The 19,330-nt window shown below is 43.3% G+C and overlaps 1 protein-coding gene across 1 annotated transcript in view; it reads left to right on the top strand.

Moving 5' to 3' along the window:
• The window catches only part of SEMA3D (semaphorin 3D), a 189,873-nt gene that overhangs the window by 138,478 nt on the left and 32,065 nt on the right, over positions 1 to 19,330 (top strand). Inside the window, exons 12-13 of the mRNA XM_083503352.1 lie at positions 14,730 to 14,952; positions 19,040 to 19,128. Of these exons, the coding sequence (XP_083359478.1) occupies positions 14,730 to 14,952; positions 19,040 to 19,128 (312 nt within the window). The remainder of the gene's footprint in view (positions 1 to 14,729; positions 14,953 to 19,039; positions 19,129 to 19,330) is intronic.

Raw genomic sequence — 19,330 nt, 5'->3', positions numbered from 1 at the left:
GGGTATAAATAATAAATTATTATTATTATTCTCTGGAAAAAAAAGTATATGTCAATGACAGGAGTCCAGCAGTGGGGGGAGGGGGGCAAGCTCATTGGTTTTGGGGAGCCACTTGTGGCCCCCTCTTCCATGGGAATGTGGATCCCACTGAAAATAAAGCGCCACTGGCAAAGGGTTCCAGTGCACAACATGACGCTCATGTATTTTTCTCTTCTCTTTGCTTACGTTCATTCAAGAGTTAGTGAAGCTGATCAAACCAGCCATAAGAATGGTTCATGATCATTGTTTACATCAGTGGGCAACAATATTCACATCCAAAATTTAGTCTCGCAAATAACCAAGGGATGCTGTGTTCTGCCTGCATCCAAAAAATAAAATAAAAATGTTTCGTTAATGCAGATCAGGGTGCGAAATTTAGGAGCCACTTCCCTTCCCACCAACTGACTCTCAGTCCCCTCACTCTGGATTTCCAAGTTACAATTACGGATGGAGGAGAAGCCAGTTCAGTTCACATTTAAAGGCAAACCTATCGCAGTCACACTTTCCGAAAGAGCACACAAATCGAAACACAAGCATCCTTCAGGATTCGCCCTTCTCCAAATGGTGTGGTGCCATTCTCAGCCAAGTAGCGTGCACAAAAATGCATATAAAATGTAAAGTGGGCATTAGCATTTATATACAGGTGAAAAGAACATGCAAAAAATCACTCTCTATGTGTACATTACACAAAAATTGCATACAGATATGTGTAGGGTAGAAGAATCAATCAAAAGACTGGGGAATTTTCTCTGCCCAGCCTATAGTAACTTCTGACTGTAGTCTCTACAGTGCTCCTTGCACCTGAGCATGCATGGACCTGCCGCCTGTGGATCATGCCACCTGGCACCACATGCTTAAGACCCAGTGGCGTAGCGTGGGGGGTGCAGGGGGGCCGGCTGCACCGGGCACAACATCTGGGGGTTAGGGTTAGGGGGCGCAAATCCACAGGTTAAGGGGCGCAAATTACTTGCCTTGCCCCGGGTGCTGACAACCCACGCTACGCCACTGTTAAGACCCCATGTGCACAGCTTCCTATTCTATGCAAAATGTGCATCGATTCTGTATCAGCCAATTTGCACATGAGCCCTAGAACATGTGGAGGGGAGAACCCAGGAGGTCCAGCCCTGATATGTCCCCCACTCCCTCCCTGCCAATATCCATCTCTACACTCCAGAAACTTGACCATCTGCACAAGGCTTCTGATTCATTTTTTGCATGTCTCTCTGACGGGTAATTTAGCACCATCTCTGTCTCTCTGACTCAGCTTTCTTTTTATACCCTTTGATGTGTCAGAAGGTGAGATAGAGGAGAAAGAGACCTCCCACTTTTCTCCATTCCAGCTGCTTTTCTGGCTGCTATAATTTTTTTAGATCATTTGCACTTCCAGTTCTCTGTAAGTTGTTGGTTTCTCCTTTTTGACTAATTTTGTTGTTGCTCTTGATCTGGTCTCAGTTAATATCTTGCTTGTGTCTCCACTTAGATGTTCCCCTGATCTTCTCAGTGTAATCGGCTTGTCTCAGTTGAGAAAAATGTTTCCCTGTTTGTGTGTTTTTCTTGAACAAGCCTCCTCTTTGCCCAGCCCAAATTCATTCTCTGTTTCTATTTTTCTACAATATGAATCATTGCTGATTACATAGCAGGTTTTCTGAACATTGTAAATCTTGTAGCATTTCATGCTTGCTAGTTATTTAGCAAGTGATGCCAACGGGAGGTCATTTAACAACCTTCTTTTCTTCTCTCCGTCCCTGTAATTCTCCAAATTCTCTTTCCTAGTTTTTCTTACTGTCAACAGCCCAAATGCGTTGGAGGGAAAATGATACGGCAAACCGTAGCAGAGGGTGCAGAGCAAACGTCAAACAGAGTTCTAGCTGATTCCACTTGCCACCTGAACTAACAGTTTGGCTCAGCTCCGGATCAGGCATCAGCCAGGAGAGGCCAACCCTCTTTAATGAAAATATTTCTTTTTGTCGGGGGCAGCGATGGAGGGAGGGGGGCGAGTTTGGTCCTTGACCAGTTTGCTTCCTGACTGTTTTCCATATGAGTATTACCATCCCTCTTGTGACTAAGAATCAGCACAGTTAGTGCAAGTTTGATTTTCTTACATTCCTCTGGTTCTCTCGGTTGCACCCGCCCTGTTTTTTCGACACAGCAAATATATACATTCAGCAGAATCAAGAACCTTCCCTGGACTTCATCACTGTAGTAGAAGCTTGCACTAAAAAAGCGAGGGTATCTGGGGGAGCACCTCACCTGGGCCTTATTGACAATGCACTATTTTTCTTTGTGCGGGGAAGTTTGGTTTTGGTGAGCATGCAGTCAAACATGAACCTCTCCCCATGAAAATCTGAAGTGCAACAGGCCACAGATAGCTTTTACAGGTTAATGTTATCCCTCCTCAGACACCCCAGACTCACCTGACAGTGCAAATGGAACCATGGGCCCTCACCCTTATCTGCATCCCTGATGTTGGCTTCTTCATCATTGGTTCCTTCTTCTTCTTTTTCCTCCTCCTCCTCTTCTTCTTCTTCTTCTTCTTCTTCTTCTTCTTCTTCTTCTTCTTCTTCTATACTGCCCATTATCCGTAGCTCTCAGGATGGTTCACAACATAAAATTAGAATATAAAAACGCAAAATACAATAAAAAACACAAAATACATAATACACAACACAGAATACAACTTAGAAGCCAAGATGATCAGGGAACGCCATCATGCTCTCCAAAAGAGTAGGCAACACTTCAAGATGAAAGGTGAGGCACTCAGAATTAAAAATCAGATTTTTTAACAACAACAACAACAACAACAACAACAACAACAACAACAACAACATGACATTCCAGTTCCCACTGAATTTTTACCTAGAACGAACAAGTAAATTTGGTGTCTCTCTTCCTTAGCAAATGAATTTATGGGTAATTTGAAGGAAAGACATTGAGATAAGAGATGGGTTTAAGTGCAGTGATCAGTGGAGAAGCTTCTCTCTGTCAGTTTTCAGTCTTATAGAGATTGGTTTTTCTCCTGCAAAACCCTTTCAGGGTTCCTTAAATGACAACAATTGTTGTTCACGTTGCCACAGATTCTGGGGATGATTGGTTGTGTGTCTGTAGACACACAAGGCAAATGCTTTGCTGGAGCTATGAAGCTCTGGTCAATGCTTGGATGCTGAGGAATCTAGGCTTGGAAGAAGCCTGCCATGGAAAAGTGGCGGGAAATAAACGTAATACAGGAAACAGAAATCTGTCTGGTACAGTCATTTTAAAGAACAGTTTCATGCCTTCTGACCCTTGCCTCAAAATTTTATTGAACCACATGGTAAATAATGGTCAAACTTTAGGGCCTTCACATGGAGTTGCCATCCCATGGTGATGACTTTGGACCATCTCCATGTGAGGACTATAACAACTGAATGGACTTGTCCCTTAGATACCTGCGTAAGTCTTCACCTGACTTGTAATATCTGGACTATATACTGTTCCTTGAAACTTCCATATCTATCAATTCCTGCTTTGCCTGGATTCACATTCAGCTTGTAACTGATAGCATTTGCGCCTTTATGAAAAATCTGTGCCTGTATGGAAAACAAAAAAGAATTTGAGAAGGAGCATCTGTGAAGGTCACATTTTGAGAGCTTGCACGTATTTTTCTAGGTTCAAATCACAGAAAAGCTTCATTCTCTGTCAAGACAAAATGGTTTCAGGTGGAAGCTTCTCCAGTTCAATCTATGGGCAAGTCCAAACCCAGACTAGCTTAAGATCGTCAAGGGACATATTTCAGATGTCCAGCTGGTGATCTCTGGTGGTTGGAAATGGCTTGTGTTCAGAGCACATCTGGTTTTACGCCAATGCATAATTAGAGGTTGATTCGAAGCAATTAGTGGCGACAAACCCACATCCCTAATGTCTTTTCAGCAGTGGTGAAACTGTGGGTGGAGTTTGGAATGCCAGGATGGTAAAATATTTGTCTGTGGTGTGGGATACCACAATAGCACCAGGTGTGACCTCGGAGACTTCCATCAAGGCAACAACTCCTGATGCCATTTGTCAAGCCCAACCAGCCAGTGGTTTGTGAAGGGCAGAAGCTGCTCAGAGGCAGAATAAGCCACATTTTGTCATTACACACACACACACACGTTTTAAAAAAGCATTCCAATATTGTGCATATTTCAGTGCCAGATCACCTACATCCCAGCTCTCTCAAGAGAAGTATCAGCTGATGTGGCTTCAGCTGCCATCATCTCAACTTCCCAGAAGGCCTCTCTGCAGCTTCTGCTCTTTCTAGTGACAGACAGCCATGTTGTTTGTTGCCACAGCGCAGCTGCTGCTGCCCTCTCTCAAGCATCATGCCAGCCCTGATCCAACCAAATGGATGGACAGTAGTTTATGGACAGGTGAGAGAAAAGACTTCTTCACAAACCCATAGTTAAGGATTCTAGTCAAGCGGCTCAATGTGGTGCCTTCCATGGTCCTACGTTTCAGTGTATCTGAAGAAGTGTGCATGCACACGAAAGCTTCTACCCAGAACAAACTTAGTTGGTCTCTAAGGTGCTACTGGGACGCGGGTGGTGCTGTGGGTTAAACCACAGAGCCTAAGACTTGCCAATCAGAAGGTCGGCAGTTCAAATCCCCACGACAGGGTGAGCTCCCATTGCTCAGTCCCTGCTCCTGCCAACCTAGCAGTTTGAAAGCATGTCAAAGTGCAAGTAGATAAATAGGTACCGCTCCGGCAGGAAGGTAAACGGCGTTTCCATGTGCCGCTCTGGTTTGCCAGAAGCAGGTTAGTCCTGCTGGCCACATGACCCGGAAGCTGTACACCGGCTCCCTCGGCCAATAAAGCAAGATGAGCACCGCAACCCCAGAGTCGGTCATGACTGGACCTAATGGTCAGGGGCCCCTTCACCTTTAAGGTGCTACTGGACAATTTTTTTAATATATATTTCAACTGCGTCAGACCAACACAGCTACCTACCTGAATCTAGAACCATAGTTAAGAATTTTGCTCTCCCAAGAGAATGTGGCTTGCAAAGGGGTTATATGGCTTTTTGGAAGATATGTCTGACTGTGGGTATGCACTAAAATGAAACTTCCAGCTTCAGAGACCTTATTCCTCTGAATATCTGCTGATGGGAAGCAGACAGGAAGGGAGGGGATTTGCTTTCACATCCTGCTTGAGGACTTCGAGGTGGCATCTGACTGGCCTCTGTTGGAAGCTAAATACTGGACTAGATATATCTTGCCTTTATCAGCAGGGCTCTTCTTGTGTTCCTCTGCCCCTTCTCCTTCCTGCGGTTCATCATAGTTGATGTTCATAGTACTGGGCAAGCTTCCCTGTTCTCTTCTGAGGTCAACATTTGGCATTTTGGATGCACACTAAAGCCCACCAGGGACTGGGAGGAGACTCCTGCATTTGCCCATGACATTTGGCAGGACATGAACTCAGAGTCTGCTGAAAGGCAGCCTTGTTCACTTGTGTTCTGGCCACCTACTTCTGCACCACCCAAAGACATCAGAAAGGGCCATTCAGTCACTCTGGGTGGACAGAATTGGTTTCAACAGCTGGTACTTAGCAACTGGAAAGTCAGCAGTTCCTTGGGTGGAGAAGAAAGATACTCCACATTTCATTCCTTTGCTCTGGATAAACTGTGTGACTGTCAAGAGATGGCTGTTGAAAGGAACAGCCTTGCCAACTATAACAGCACAATTGTTCCCAGCAGTTACATTTTCCTGATCCTGGTCCAAAGACCTCTCCTACAGTCCGTATTTACCAGTGGCAGCCTCTATTTTCTGGTATCTGCTTTGGAGAAATGTTGAGGGGGTCCACACATGCATGCGGCAGGTCTTCAAGTTTCATCTCTGTCTCACAAGTCTCCAGAAGTTAAATGTGTAGTTCAGGAAGTGGTTGCCCCTAATCCCTGGCAATACTGCCTGGGGCTGCTGGCAGTGGGAGCCCAGCAACGTCTAAAGGGGTACAGGTTGCCCAACCCAGGACACACAATGCCAGTAAACTTTTTCCCTTCCATACTTTCACCCAGTTGCCCCTACAGGTAATGAATGTTGCTGAAGATGCTAGGTTTGCATCCATTTTGTTATATGTGCTACCAGACAACGTGTCTCTGAATACCTGTTTCTTGAAATCCCTAGTGGTTTGGGTCTGGCTAGCTCGAGTCCTGCTTGCCAGTTTCCCAATGGGTCATCTGGTTGGCCATTATGAGAATAGGATGATGGATGAATGAATGAACTTTATTATGGTCACAGACCAGGATAAAACAACAACAACATATAAATAAAATAGCAGTTAGGATTTATTTATTTTAAACTGATAAATATTGGAGCAAATAAGGACAAAGAAACAAGCATAGGATAAAACATCTGACTAAAATACAAGATTAAACACGGATAATGGATGGATAAAAACTGATAATTAAAACAGATAAGAACTAAAAACAAATGAAAACATGCAGTTAAAACAACTGTAAGAGTGTAAGAACTAAAAGACTCGCAGTTAAAACAACTATAAGAGGCTGCAGAGTAGAAGCCTCTGAAATAGATGACACTCACAGCATTAGAAACTGATGTGCAAATATGTGCAAATTAAAACAATGTACAACAATAAATTTAGAAACAATATGCAACAATAAAACTATCCCAGGGATGATGGATGAGACAGGCCATTGGCTTGATCCAGAAGACCCTTCTTACTGTAGGGATGTGGATAGATGCTAGGAGAGGACATATTTGCAGTGGTACCTAGGTTTACTGATGCTTCAGGTTACAGACACTTCAGATTACAGACTCCGCTAACCCAGAAATAGTACCTTGGGTTAAGAACTTTGCTTCAGGAAAGAGAACAGAAATCGGGGGGTGGCGGCGGCGCGGTGGCAGAGGGAGGCCCCATCAGCTAAAGTGGTACCTCAGGTTAAGAACAGTTTCAGGTTAAGAACGAACCCCCAGAACAAATTAAGTTCTTAACCCGAGGTACCACTGTATTAGATATTATCCTTCCTTCCTTCCTTCCTCATGTTTGCAACTTCAGCAGAGTGCATCCCTTTTCATTCCTGCTTGGCAGGGGGTTGGACTCGATGGCCCTTGTGGTCTATTCCAACTCTATGATTCTATGATAGTTTCAGGTAGACTGGATCCTCCTGGTATTCCCCCCCCCCCTTAAGACAATGATCACACAAACAGTCCTGTAAAGGGTAAAAATAGCATTTACTCACGCAGAAAACTTGTTGAAGAGTAACAGATACAGTAGCTTTGTTCAGGCAGACTTAACATGGTAATTCAGTTATAAAGACATACTTAAGACTAGCTTAAAATGGTGTCTGAGTATTGGAGCTCAGACTTGCAGATGTCCTTCACATTTATGTCTTGGTGATGAGATGAAGAGGAAGAGAAGAAAGGGAGAGGATGTGCCCAAGCAGGCAAGAGAGTATCTATAGTTATGCCCTTCACCTGTCAGGGCACAGTGGGAGTGTCTCTCACTGAAAAACTCTAGGAGCTTCAGCTCTCATCATGTGCCTTTTTAGCAAAGCATCAGTTGTTGGTTTGACTGCATTGTAAATATTCCACACTTATGTTCATAGAATAATAGAATTTAGAGTAGGAAGGGGCCCCCGTGGGTCATCTAGTCCAACCCCCTACAATGCAGAAATCTCAATTATATCAATTAATATTACAATTATATCCATTGTAATATTAATTACTGTATTAAATATTCTAAAGGTTTTTTGTTTTGATTTACTTTAAGGATACTGAAGAGTTTTCGGGCAGCAATGTGCAATGGCGGGGAGGGACATTTCAGGTAGTGAGTTCTGTTTCAGGGTTAAAAAGGTAAAGGGACCCCTGACCATTAGGTCCAGTCATGGCCGACTCTGGGGTTGCGGCGCTCATCTCGCTTTATTGGCCGAGGGAGCCGGCGTACAGCATGACTAAGCCGCTTCTGGCAAACCAGAGCAGCGCACGGAAACGCCGTTTACCTTCCCGCCAGAGCGGTACCTGTTTATCTACTTGCACTTTGACGTGCTTTTGAACTGCTAGGTTGGCAGGAGCAGGGACCGAGCAATGGGAGCTCACCCCGCCGCGGGGATTCAAACCGCCAACCTTCTGATCGGCAAGTCCTAGGCTCTGTGGTTTAACCCACAGCGCCACCCGTGTCCTTTGTTTTGGGGTTAGTTAAGTGTTAAAAATATTCAAATCTGTGCCGTTTTCGCTTCTCTGAATCGAGAAGGGAGAAGCATGAGTCTGTTTACAGACGATTCTATTTTGACTTAATAGCCCCACTTTTCATACTTGAGTGTGTTTACATTGCAGGGTCAATTCCAAAACTTTACCAAGTTCAAAGGGAGGGGAACAGGCATGCTGTTTCGCTAGTAACCTCAGCTGAATGAATAAGCTGGTACTCTGGAAAATAAAAATAAAATGGTCTTTCTCCATGGAAAGCGCCATGAAACAAAAATATGATCAGGGTGGGCTATGGGTGGAACCCATGTGTAATTATGCTTTCAACTAGGAAGTCCAAAACCAGTTTGTAGTGGTGTGCACTATACTCATCAGTCTGTATTTTGGTCGATTGTGCTGGCGGTCTCTTTGGAGGCATTGCCTAAGCCAGTGATAGCCAAACTCGGCCCTCCAGCTGTTTTGGGACTACATTTCCCATCATCCCTGACCACTGGTCCTGTTAGCTAGGGATGATGGGAGTTGTAGTCCCAAAACAGCTGGCAGGCCGAGTTTGGGGATGCCTGCCCTATAAGATAACTGAATGTTGGGTTTCAGCTTGGGAGTCTCACACTTCCGTTCTAAAACTAATTTGAAAATCCATTTCATTTCTGCAAGTGAGGCTTATTTTGAAGTATAGGTGTATACTTGTATATCTGAAGGAGTGTCTCCACCCCCATCATTCAGCCTGGACACTGAGATCCAGCGCCGAGGGCCTTCTGGTGGTTCCCTCGCTGAGAGAAGCCAAGTTACAGGGAGCCAGGCAGAGGGCCTTCTTGGTAGTGGCACCCACCCTGTGGAACACCCTCCCTTCAGAAGTCAGAGAGATAAAGAACTACACAACTTTTAGAAGACACCTGAAGGCAGCCCTGTATTGGGAAGCTTTTAATGTTTTATTATGTTTTTATATGTGTTGGAAGCTGCCCAGTGTGGCTGGTTTGGGTTCAAATCCTGGCTCTCCAATGACCTTTCATTATGGACTACTTTGGATGTTTTTTCCTGTTGGAGAAAGGTTGTGCCCTATGGGTCACCGAAAGTGCACCTTCTTACCCTACATATTGGGCAGGACTGTTCTCCTCTCAATGTATGGGTGTCACATGTATATAAGCTTATATATTAAAAAGCTCAACCCATGTAGACCGAAAGCGCAAATAGATTCAGTTGTGCAATTTAGACCGTTGTGAATTTCAATTGATGCCCATCTGCTCTGTGCAAACTTTTCACCCATAGCTGGACATCTCACATGTGGGGGAAATGTGCCCAGTGGGCAGAGGGAGAAGTCACATGCTTGTGCCCATCCCAAATAACTGATGTGAACATTGTCCAAGCCAGGCCAGGCTCCTAGTTCATCTTAGTTGTGTGGCAAGCCCCTCAAGCCGACCCCCCATTAGAATAAATAAATTCACAGACACGGATACTTTGTTTAAAGTTTTTGGGCAAAAATTTGGCCACAACTTTATTGATTACAGGAATGGGAGCGGTATTGGCTTAGGCATTGGCAAGACTATATCTGACTCCTGTCCCCGTTGCAGGAAGTCTGTAAGGGTAAACCACCCAAAGAGAAACTGCTTCGGGGGAACCCGCCTGCATCCCCCCTGGTGTTCCCAGAGGCCTGCCATGGCCCTCACCCTTCAAGCGGACTTCGGACAGGCCCCGGTTTCCTTTAACGGAATACCCTTGAAACTGGAGGGGCAGGCGATGGCTGACCTCCCCTCCCCCATTCACAATAAGCCAATGCTTAACCGCCAAACCTTACCAAGTTGTGACGATTGCTAAGAGGTAGGCAAAAACCAAGTGGCCCATGCCAATTTGCCAAATGGAAAAAATTCCTATGCAGCCCCTGACTCAAGCCGGGCAACCAGTCAAAGGCCAAAGCAAGGCCAAAGGATCTAAATTAAAGGGAGGGTGGGCGGGTGTTCAGCAGCGTGAAGCAGGAGCCTGGCACACGTCATGTGGCTGCTTTGATACTTCCCCCCACTATCACCCTTTGACATGATTGGGCAATAGCCCTGGGTGATTGTGGTGCCACCCCGGTGTGAGTGTGACAGCTCCACCCACGCTGGGGGGGGGGGAACCAGGTTGAGAGCCTGCCCGCAACCAGGACCATCTATTAAGATGATCCCATTTCTCCCCCAATGAAATGGATAGTTGTTGGAATTCAAAGATGAGGTGACTGTAAATGTTATCTGACAGATACTAGCTGCCGCTGATGAAATTTATTCCATTTCCCGATCCTATCAGAGATCATTTTCTGACCCATCAAGCACTGAATCCCTGCTTGTACTTAGAGAAGTGGCATCCTGCCATCGAATTACCTAAGTGCCTCCCGGCAACTCTCGCTGTCATCTGGGTATTAAAAACGGACACAAATAACTGGGAAGTTTCGGTCCAGTTCCTGGCTTCGTATCCAGCATGCATAATGCTCTCTGAGCAACGCCAGATCTTAAGTGCTGAAGTTCGTCCAAAGCCCTAACAAAATTTAAGTTGGAGCAATCTGCCAAATGGCATATTTGGTATTGGAAGAATGTGCTGAGAGACAATTACCTCTTTCTCTCTGTTTAAAAGGTCTGTGTCACAGAGCGAGCCTGCAAACTTAAAAGAAGCATCTTAAACACATTATAAAATGGTCTGTTTGCTAGATAGGACCAGCTCCTCTTTCACAGGTTATGTTGTAGCTCCACCTGGCAGGAAATGTGGGAATTATCTTGTTAGTATGAAAAGATTACAGCTCAGATTCTGGAAACACGCAGCTCCACTGAGACCACAGAGAAATAGTTTCAGCATTATGGCCCATCGTTTTGCTGTAGTGATTATTTAAAGAGATAGTACTCATCAGCCGGATGGAGGAGAAGCTCTGGTTGTGGTATGCATATTGTGGGATGTTGGAGAGCTCTCTCCTCTGTTCCCCAAAGCTGTATAGCAAAACACTCAGTTAATTTCATGCCGTAAATCAAGCCGTCCTTTCGTGGTATCATGTCAGCCCAAGCATTCTATAGCATAAAATGTACTTATATTCAGGGGAACCCTGCCATTTCCTTTTCTTACTATTTATTGCTTATTCACTTTCTTTGTGATATGAGGTAATGCCCTGCTGCTACACTTTTGTTTTTTTAGAATAATATTTTATTAAGTTTTTGCGAGAAAAAAGGTTACAAAAAACATCAACAAAAAAGAAAACATAACATAACAACAAACGGTAAAGAAATAAACACCAGAAAAACCCCAAAGTCAAAAAATTCCACATAAAAGCAGGAACCAAAAAAGAAAAAAGAAAAAAATACAGATAAAAATCCCTCCTTTCAATTTCTACCATTCTCTTACTTATTTTCCTGACTTCCTCTCACCTCCCTCTTTGTATTCCATTTAAAAATTTATTCAGCAAATTCGTACCCTCTTATCTTACCCTGAATTAAATATCCTCATATACTATTACTTCATATTTTCATTTATAATCAAACCATTCTTGCAAATTCTTATTTCACCTTATTGCTCAGCCACTCCTTTTTTACATTAATTTCATTGATTTTATCTCATCCTCAGATCTCTAAAAATTCTAAAATTTTAACCATATTTAAGCTTTCTGCAAAAGCCAATTACTTCCTTTCCAACATCTCTTAATATTTCCTTAGTATTTGTTAAGCTTGGAAAAATGTACAAGACTGGAGACAAAAGATGTTGGAAATGCAAAAAAAAAAAGAAGGCGACTTCCATCATATGTGGTGGTCATGTGAAGAAGTGAAGAGGTTCTGGGGTTCTATCTATGATGAATTGAAAAAAAAAACTGAAATACACATTTCCTAAGAAACCAGAAGCATTTCTTCTGGGAATGGTCGGTGAGGAGATTAGAAAAGAAGATCAAACCATGTTCCAGTATGCAACGACAGCAGCAAGACTGCTGTTGGCACAGAACTGGAAATCATCTAAAATCCCAACTATTAGTGAATGGCAAAACAAGCTATTTGAGTACTCTGAGCTAGCAAAAATGACACAGAAGATCAGGCATCAGAGTAATAAAATCTTTATTAATGATTGGAATAAATTTATATCATACATGGAGAAAAACTTAGGTAATATTAAAATAACAGTAGGTGAATTATAGAATCTGCGAAGTAAAGATAAAGGTAGAAAGAAGGAACTGCAAGAAGGGTATCAATGGGATATAGCTTAAATCGTGGTGGAGGGAAGTCAGAATGATGTTATGATAATTAATACTTTTGGAGAAATGTATTTACGTCTTGATATTTTATTGTCTACATCTGTTTATTTTGCGATGTCTTTTTTTTTCTTTCCTATTGTGATTTTAAAAGAGTGAATATTGGAAATAAAAGTTATTAAAAAAAAAATTTCCTTAGTATTACACTAATTCCATCAATATAGTTTAATTACAGAGAACATTTCTCATTCTAAGTTTATCCAACGTCCTTTTTCCTGGTTCCGGGTGATGTCAGTCCTTATGTCATTAAAACCTCATCAGTCAGGTGTTCTAATGTGTAAAGCTCTCAAGTCACTTCCAAGCCCCCCCTGCGAGTTTTCTTGTTTTTGCTTATGGTTGCATACATCCTTATTCCCTGTTAGGTTCTTTCGCATTTTCTTCTCCTTCTCTTTGGGGAGCCAATCATCAGGGAATTCCGTACAGTAATATTCTTCGTTTCCTTTTGTCCAGTTACCCCATTCCCCTGCTGCTACACTTTTGGATTGTGAACAATATTAGAAATAAAAATATATTTACTCAGGAAACCCCAGACAAAATCCCTGCTGCCCCTTTATCCCACTAGCACATGGGGCATGAGACAGTCTTTCAACCTTACTTGAACATCATTGAAATGGGACCATGAACATAGGTGACATCATCCAGTTTTAATTTATTTTTTCTGGAGCGCAAGTGACTGTTGTCAAGCCCTCTACCCAAGATGGACTTCTTGTGTTGCAGGACTGTAAGTGCTTTATCTGGCAATCCTAGAATGCATTCTTCCCTCCCCTTGATAGTCTCTGTATAAAATCGCATAAGAACGCAAAAAGAGCATCTGGTGGATCAGGCCCACAAGCCATCGAGTCCAGCATCCATCCTGTTCTCACAGTGGCTAACCTCTAGATTTTAATTTTATTTTTAATCTAAACGGAAACGTTGAATGCCCCCTGTTATGTACTGAAGTTCTCACCCTGGGCAAGCAGGGGGATACTGTTATGCAAATGAAGTGACGTTCAGTGATTGGATAGTTTTAGAAAGTTGCTACAGTAACGTTGTACTGGAGCTCTATATAAGCAGGCTGACTGAGCCTCTGAATAAACAAGAGCTGTTTGAAGAATCACTGTGTCATCTGATATGTTCACCCACAACTTAACACCCCCCTGCACATATATAACACCATTTAAAAGTGAGTAGATAGTCCACCTTTGAAGTTATAACCAGTGCTGGTTATTGGTAAGATAAACCTGTGTAATGCCTGCAAAAAATAGCAATCTTCTTGGTAATGGAGACCAGGAAGCGTCATGGAAAAGTAGCTCATAGCCGCTGCCCGTCCCTTCAATGCCTTTTCCAATTTTCATGTGTTCGACTGTAAATTTGATTATAGCTGTGTTGCACTCGTTTTCTCTCTGCTGTTTTCTCTAAGCAACTGCTTTTTAATATAATTTGCAACAGTGCTACATTATTTTTATTAGGATGGTCTGTGGCCAAAAGAAATATAAGTAAATTAATTCATCGTTTTTTTCACATGCTGGCTACAGCCCCCCCGCTGCCCACTTTAGTATTATATTTTATTGTACATATTGTCACAATTTCTGCTAGACTTCTTCTACTGTAAACCAATTTTATGTCACTCGGGAGCCTGGATAACAAACAAGACTTATTGCAATGTGTCTGCATATGTTTTAATATTGTTTTAATATGTTGCTCTTTTGTTGCTGCAAAGGCAACTGTCTTCTGGCACCTTAAAGACTAACAGATTTATTGCAGCAGAAGCTTTCGCAGACTGGTTTCCACTTCCTCAGAACATTACTACTTTTCCTGAGTAGCCTCAAGGGGGCAGTGTCTATTAACTATTGGGGGGAAAATACAGTTCATAAGTATGTTGAACATCTGTCTTGACCAAATGCAACCTATATACGTTCAGCTTTGAGCAATCCCTACTGAACTCAGTGGGACTTACGTCTAAATAGATAGTCATGGGGTTGCATTTTACATGGGTTGCGTTTTAACACCCAAGTCCTAAAAATTTCTGCCTTCAGTACCAAAGTAACATTCTTGAAATGCTAGCAAAAATTCAAGGGGGTGGGTGGGATCTTAGTGGATCATTCACATTGTTCCAACTCTCTGTCTTTTTTCCCTAATCCTTCCTTTTCTACTCTGTCCATCTTTTTCTGTTTTTCCTCCCCTCCCTGCTTGCCTAAAGGTGATTTTTTTACACACAATGGGCAACCAGGCAAAGAGAAATTTCAAAGTCTAAACCTCATAGCTTTTCTCTTGTGTCTTCATTGTGCAGTGCCCCAGCAAAACGTACGACCCATCCATCAAGTCCACCAGAGATTTTCCTGACGATGTCATTAGCTTCATAAAGCGCCATCCGGTGATGTACAAATCAGTCTACCCAGTAACCGGAGCACCGGTGTTTTCTCAAATCAATGTGGACTACAGACTGACGCAGATTGTGGTGGATCGTGTCATGGCTGAAGATGGCCAGTATGATGTCATGTTCTTAGGGACAGGTGAGATGCACGACGTTGGCTCCTCTGTTTCCCATAGAGACTTCATTCTTCCTACAAAATGCCCTTTGTATTTATTCCACACACATGGAACAATGTTGCGTATATGGATTGCCTTGGGATTGCGAAAGACTTTGCCCTCCTTTCTTAACCCTGGAGCAAGAACATTTGCTCTTCGGGACAGAGTATGTGCCTTAGTCAGATTGTGGACCCAGTCCATTGGCTGTACACTGTCTCACACAGGGCCAGATTTAGGTTTGATGAGGTCCTAAGCTACTGAAAGTAATGGGGCCCTTTATATGTCCAGCTGTCCTGGATCAACAACAAATTGTAGCTGTTTTTAGTGTTGAATATATGCTATATGGTAATTTATGAACCTACACAACACAAGGGATACGGGTGGCCCAGTGGTCTAAACCACAGAGCCTAGGGCTTGCCGATCAGAAGGTTGGTGGTTCGAATCCCTGCAACATTGCTCGGTCCCTGCTCCTGCCAACCTAGCAGTTTGAAAGCACGTCAAAGTGCAAGTAGATAAATAGGTATCTCTCTGGCGAGAAGGTAAATGGCGTTTCCGTGCGCTGCTCTGGTTCGCCAGAAGCGGCTTAGTCATGCTGACCACATGACCAGAAAGCTGTATACCGGCTCCTTCAGCCAGCACAACGAGATGAGCTTCAACCCCAGAGTCATCCACAACTGGACCTAACAGTCAGGGGTCCCTTTACCTTTACCTTTACACAACACAAAGCACTGTTGCTGTATGTAGGTTTTATTTTATTTGTTTTTTATTTTATATTTTGGAAATACAGTGGTGCCTCGCAAGACGAAAAGAATCCGTTCTGTGATTCTCTTTGTCTAGCGGTTTTTTCGTCTTGCGAAGCAAGCCCATTGACGGATTAGCGGATTAGCGGCTTTTAGCGGCTTTTAGCGGCTTTTAGCGGCTTTTAGCGGCTTTTAGCGGCTTATCTGCTGATCGGATCAGCTGATAAGCGGCTTAGCGGCTTAGAAAAAGGGGGGGAAGGGGGAAAAAACCCGCAGGAACTCGCAATACATTTTCGTCTTGCAAAGCAAGCCCATAGGAGATTCATTTTGCGAAGCACCTCCAAAACGGAAAACTCTTTTGTCTAGCAAGTTTTCCGTCTTGCGAGGCATTCGTCTTGCGGGGCACCACTGTATACATCCAGTGGTTTTTTCTTTAATTTTTTTTGGGCCCCGCCCCCCAAGAGAGCGGGGCCCTAAGCTATAGCTTGTTTAGCTCATACGTAAATCCGGCGCTGGTCTCATAATGAGGATGGCTGCAACTGTAAAATACCCGAAGCAGGTTTGGAGTAGGAGATATGGTTGTCATGCATAAACCCTCGCTGCAGATCCAGTTGTCTCACTGGAAAGATTCTAGGGTGTTTACACTGAGGCTAAATCAGCTCCTTCTGGTGATAGGCAGAAATGGAGTGGCGGAGGAAGCCTCTCAGGTGCCCATAGGGGCAGGGCGCACTGCAGGGCCTCTGGAGTCTTCCTGCCTCCTCCAGCTTAGCCGCCCTACAGCTGGGGGGGAGGCAGCGGGCAGACTGTTTGGTCAGCGCAGAGCCTGCACACGCCCAGGAGAGATGCATGGCTCGGGCGCACTGCAGGCCCTGCGGTGAGTGCTGGCTGGCATGTTGTCACCCCCTCAGTGGTGACACCCAGGGCGGCCTGCACCCCCCCTTCCTCTGCCCCTGCAGAAATGTCAAGGCATTTGGAACAGGTGCCTATCTGCAGATAAGTGCAAGGCTGCTCCCTCCATTTGAAGCCTGCTGAGTACAGTGGTACCTTGGGTTACATACGCTTCAGGTTACAGCCTCCGCTAACCCAGAAATAGTGCTTCAGGTTAAGAACATTGCTTCAGGGTGAGAACAGAAATCGTGCAGTGGCGGCACTGCGTCAGCAGGAGGTCCCATTAGTTAAAGTGGTGCTTCAGGTTAAGAACAGACCTCCGGAATGAATTAAGTTCTTAATCCGAGGTATCACTGTACTTCCACATTTCTGCTTGTTTCCTCACTGCATAGCAGCAACTCTCTGTGGTCAAAATATGAACCATGCTTTTGTTTTCTTTAGCCATGGTTAAGGCCTGGCCACCAACCAGGATGTGACATCAAGGCCTGAAAGTGGGTTTGCAAACCATTGTTTGCATTACGCATGGTTAATTTTTATATCTGCATTACGCAAATTGTGGTTAAGTCAGTTTCCCCCCCTTTCCTGGTCTCTCTGCTTGCAAAATGATAAAACAGGTCATGTTGCTATATCCTGATATATACTTTTCAGGGGCAGGACTTTGCTCAGGAAGTTAAACCAATGTACCATAGTACCTCTGGGGCCTTAATCAGGGTTAAGGCAACCAAGCATGGTTAGTGCTAATGATGGTTGAAAGCATTATGTCTGCACCAGGCCAACGTGTGAAAAAACTATCATTATTCAGTGTTGCTCTTCATTGAAACAGTTTTTTTGCAGGTTATACCACAAAATGTAGTCAGTAGATGGCAGTCCAGAATTTCAGCAGACAGAAGAGCACTGCCTGCAGTATCTAAATTGTTGAAAATTGAGCTTCCTAAGGGAAGCATGACATTTTTATTTTATTTTACAAATTTAAAACCTGCCTTTTACAAAGTCATGCTAAAGACAGACTTCACTGCTTGCTTATTTCTGTGTATTGGATTGCATAGTTAGTCTCTTTTTCTGTTTACCCACCATAAGTAAGATTGTGGGAAAAGTTAGTTTAGTCAATAGAGAAAATTCTGCAGTATTTTAAACATGTTGCAATAAATGATTCAGTTCACTGAGACTTTTTCCAGCCTTGTTTTCCAGTCACTCAATTCCAGGATCTTTTGTTTGTTTAATCACTGCCATATGCATGTCCCATGTGTAGCCTTGGAGTAGAACAAAATGAGAAGGGATTTTTTTCTTTTCTTTTGGAAATAACGCAGGACAATTGATTGCAATGGCATTGGTTTTGCTGTTTGTTTGCTTAATGCTTCACAATGCAGAGCGCGAGGCTGCGGTTACTCAGTGCTCAGGAAAGATACTTTGTGCATGCTCAGAGCTACTAAATAATTCCAAGACATGAGATCTGGTGACACCTGAACTAAATCAACTGCTTTTCTGGGAGGATTTGCTGAAATAAATTTTGGAATTGGAATGCAGAAAGGGGAGGTATGGGGAAATCAGTGAAATAAGTTTTAAGGAAAAAAAGGATTTGAAATTATACATGTTTGTTTTTGTGTGTGTGTGTTTGTGTTGTGTATTGTGTGTGTTTGTATAAATTGTGAAAACTCAATAAAATTTTTATATAAAATATATATAAATAAATCAACTGCTTTTCTGTTTGTGCTCAACGCTACAACACTCTTGTAGTTTAAGGTCATAGTTCACAGTCCTCATTTCAAATTTGGGAAGACAAAGCCATTGTAGAATTAGTTTCCAAATGCTAAACCAATGACTTCATGATGCCATGAATTTGACTTGGATAAATTTATTCGAACATGGACCTTATATAGATGCTGCGTGGTGAAATTATCATGGATTCCAGATACAGTTTTTTCCACATTGGATGTGCTACAAGAGCTTGTGCCTATTTAAGGGTGGTCAATTACACATGACCATTGGCATGGGGCTCCTGCAGGAAATGACAATCCCATATCAAGTTCTTTGTCTCCATCCTTGGCATTTAGGAAGATGTACATTTCTTGTTTCCTAGCCAGTGGCAGAGAATCGTATAGTGAAAAGAAAGGGAGTTTCGGTGCTTTTTTCCTGGTGGGGGGGGACACAGGGGGATGCATACCCCTAAACATTTTGTGAATCTAAGTCTGGCCTCATTGAGGGGCAGTATTTCAATATGAGTAGGAAAGTGAGAGTAAACCCTAAACATTTTTTTAAGAACAAAAGCACTGGGGAGATTCATGGAGCAAAGGCATCATAATGTGTGTCTGCTTAAAAAAAATGAGAGAGAGAATCCAATGAGGAGGTCTGCACTCAGTTAGGTGCCATATCTAAAGAAGATGGAAAATCTTAATGTAAAATCCAAAAATGGCCACTGATTTTCGACTGCGTCCCTTTCTTGCAGATGTCGGAACAGTACTGAAAGTTCTGAGTATAACCAAGGAGAAGCGAGACATGGAGGAAGTGGTTCTGGAAGAGCTGCAGATATTCAAGGTAAGATTACAAGCCTCATCCATTGGAACACAATTCACAAAATCACAGAATTGCAGGGTTGGAAGAGACCACAAAGGTCATTTAGTCCAACCCCCTGCAATGCAGGGATATTTTGCCTAAGGTGGGGCTTGAACCCACAATGCTGAGATTAAGAATCTCATGCTCTGCCAACTGTGCTCTTTCAGAAGGGCAACTGAAGGAA

Source organism: Podarcis liolepis, assembly GCF_965112155.1.
Source record: "Podarcis liolepis genome assembly, chromosome: 5".
Lineage (NCBI taxonomy): Eukaryota > Metazoa > Chordata > Lepidosauria > Squamata > Lacertidae > Podarcis > Podarcis liolepis.
This window is presented reverse-complemented; position numbering and strand designations above follow the sequence as displayed.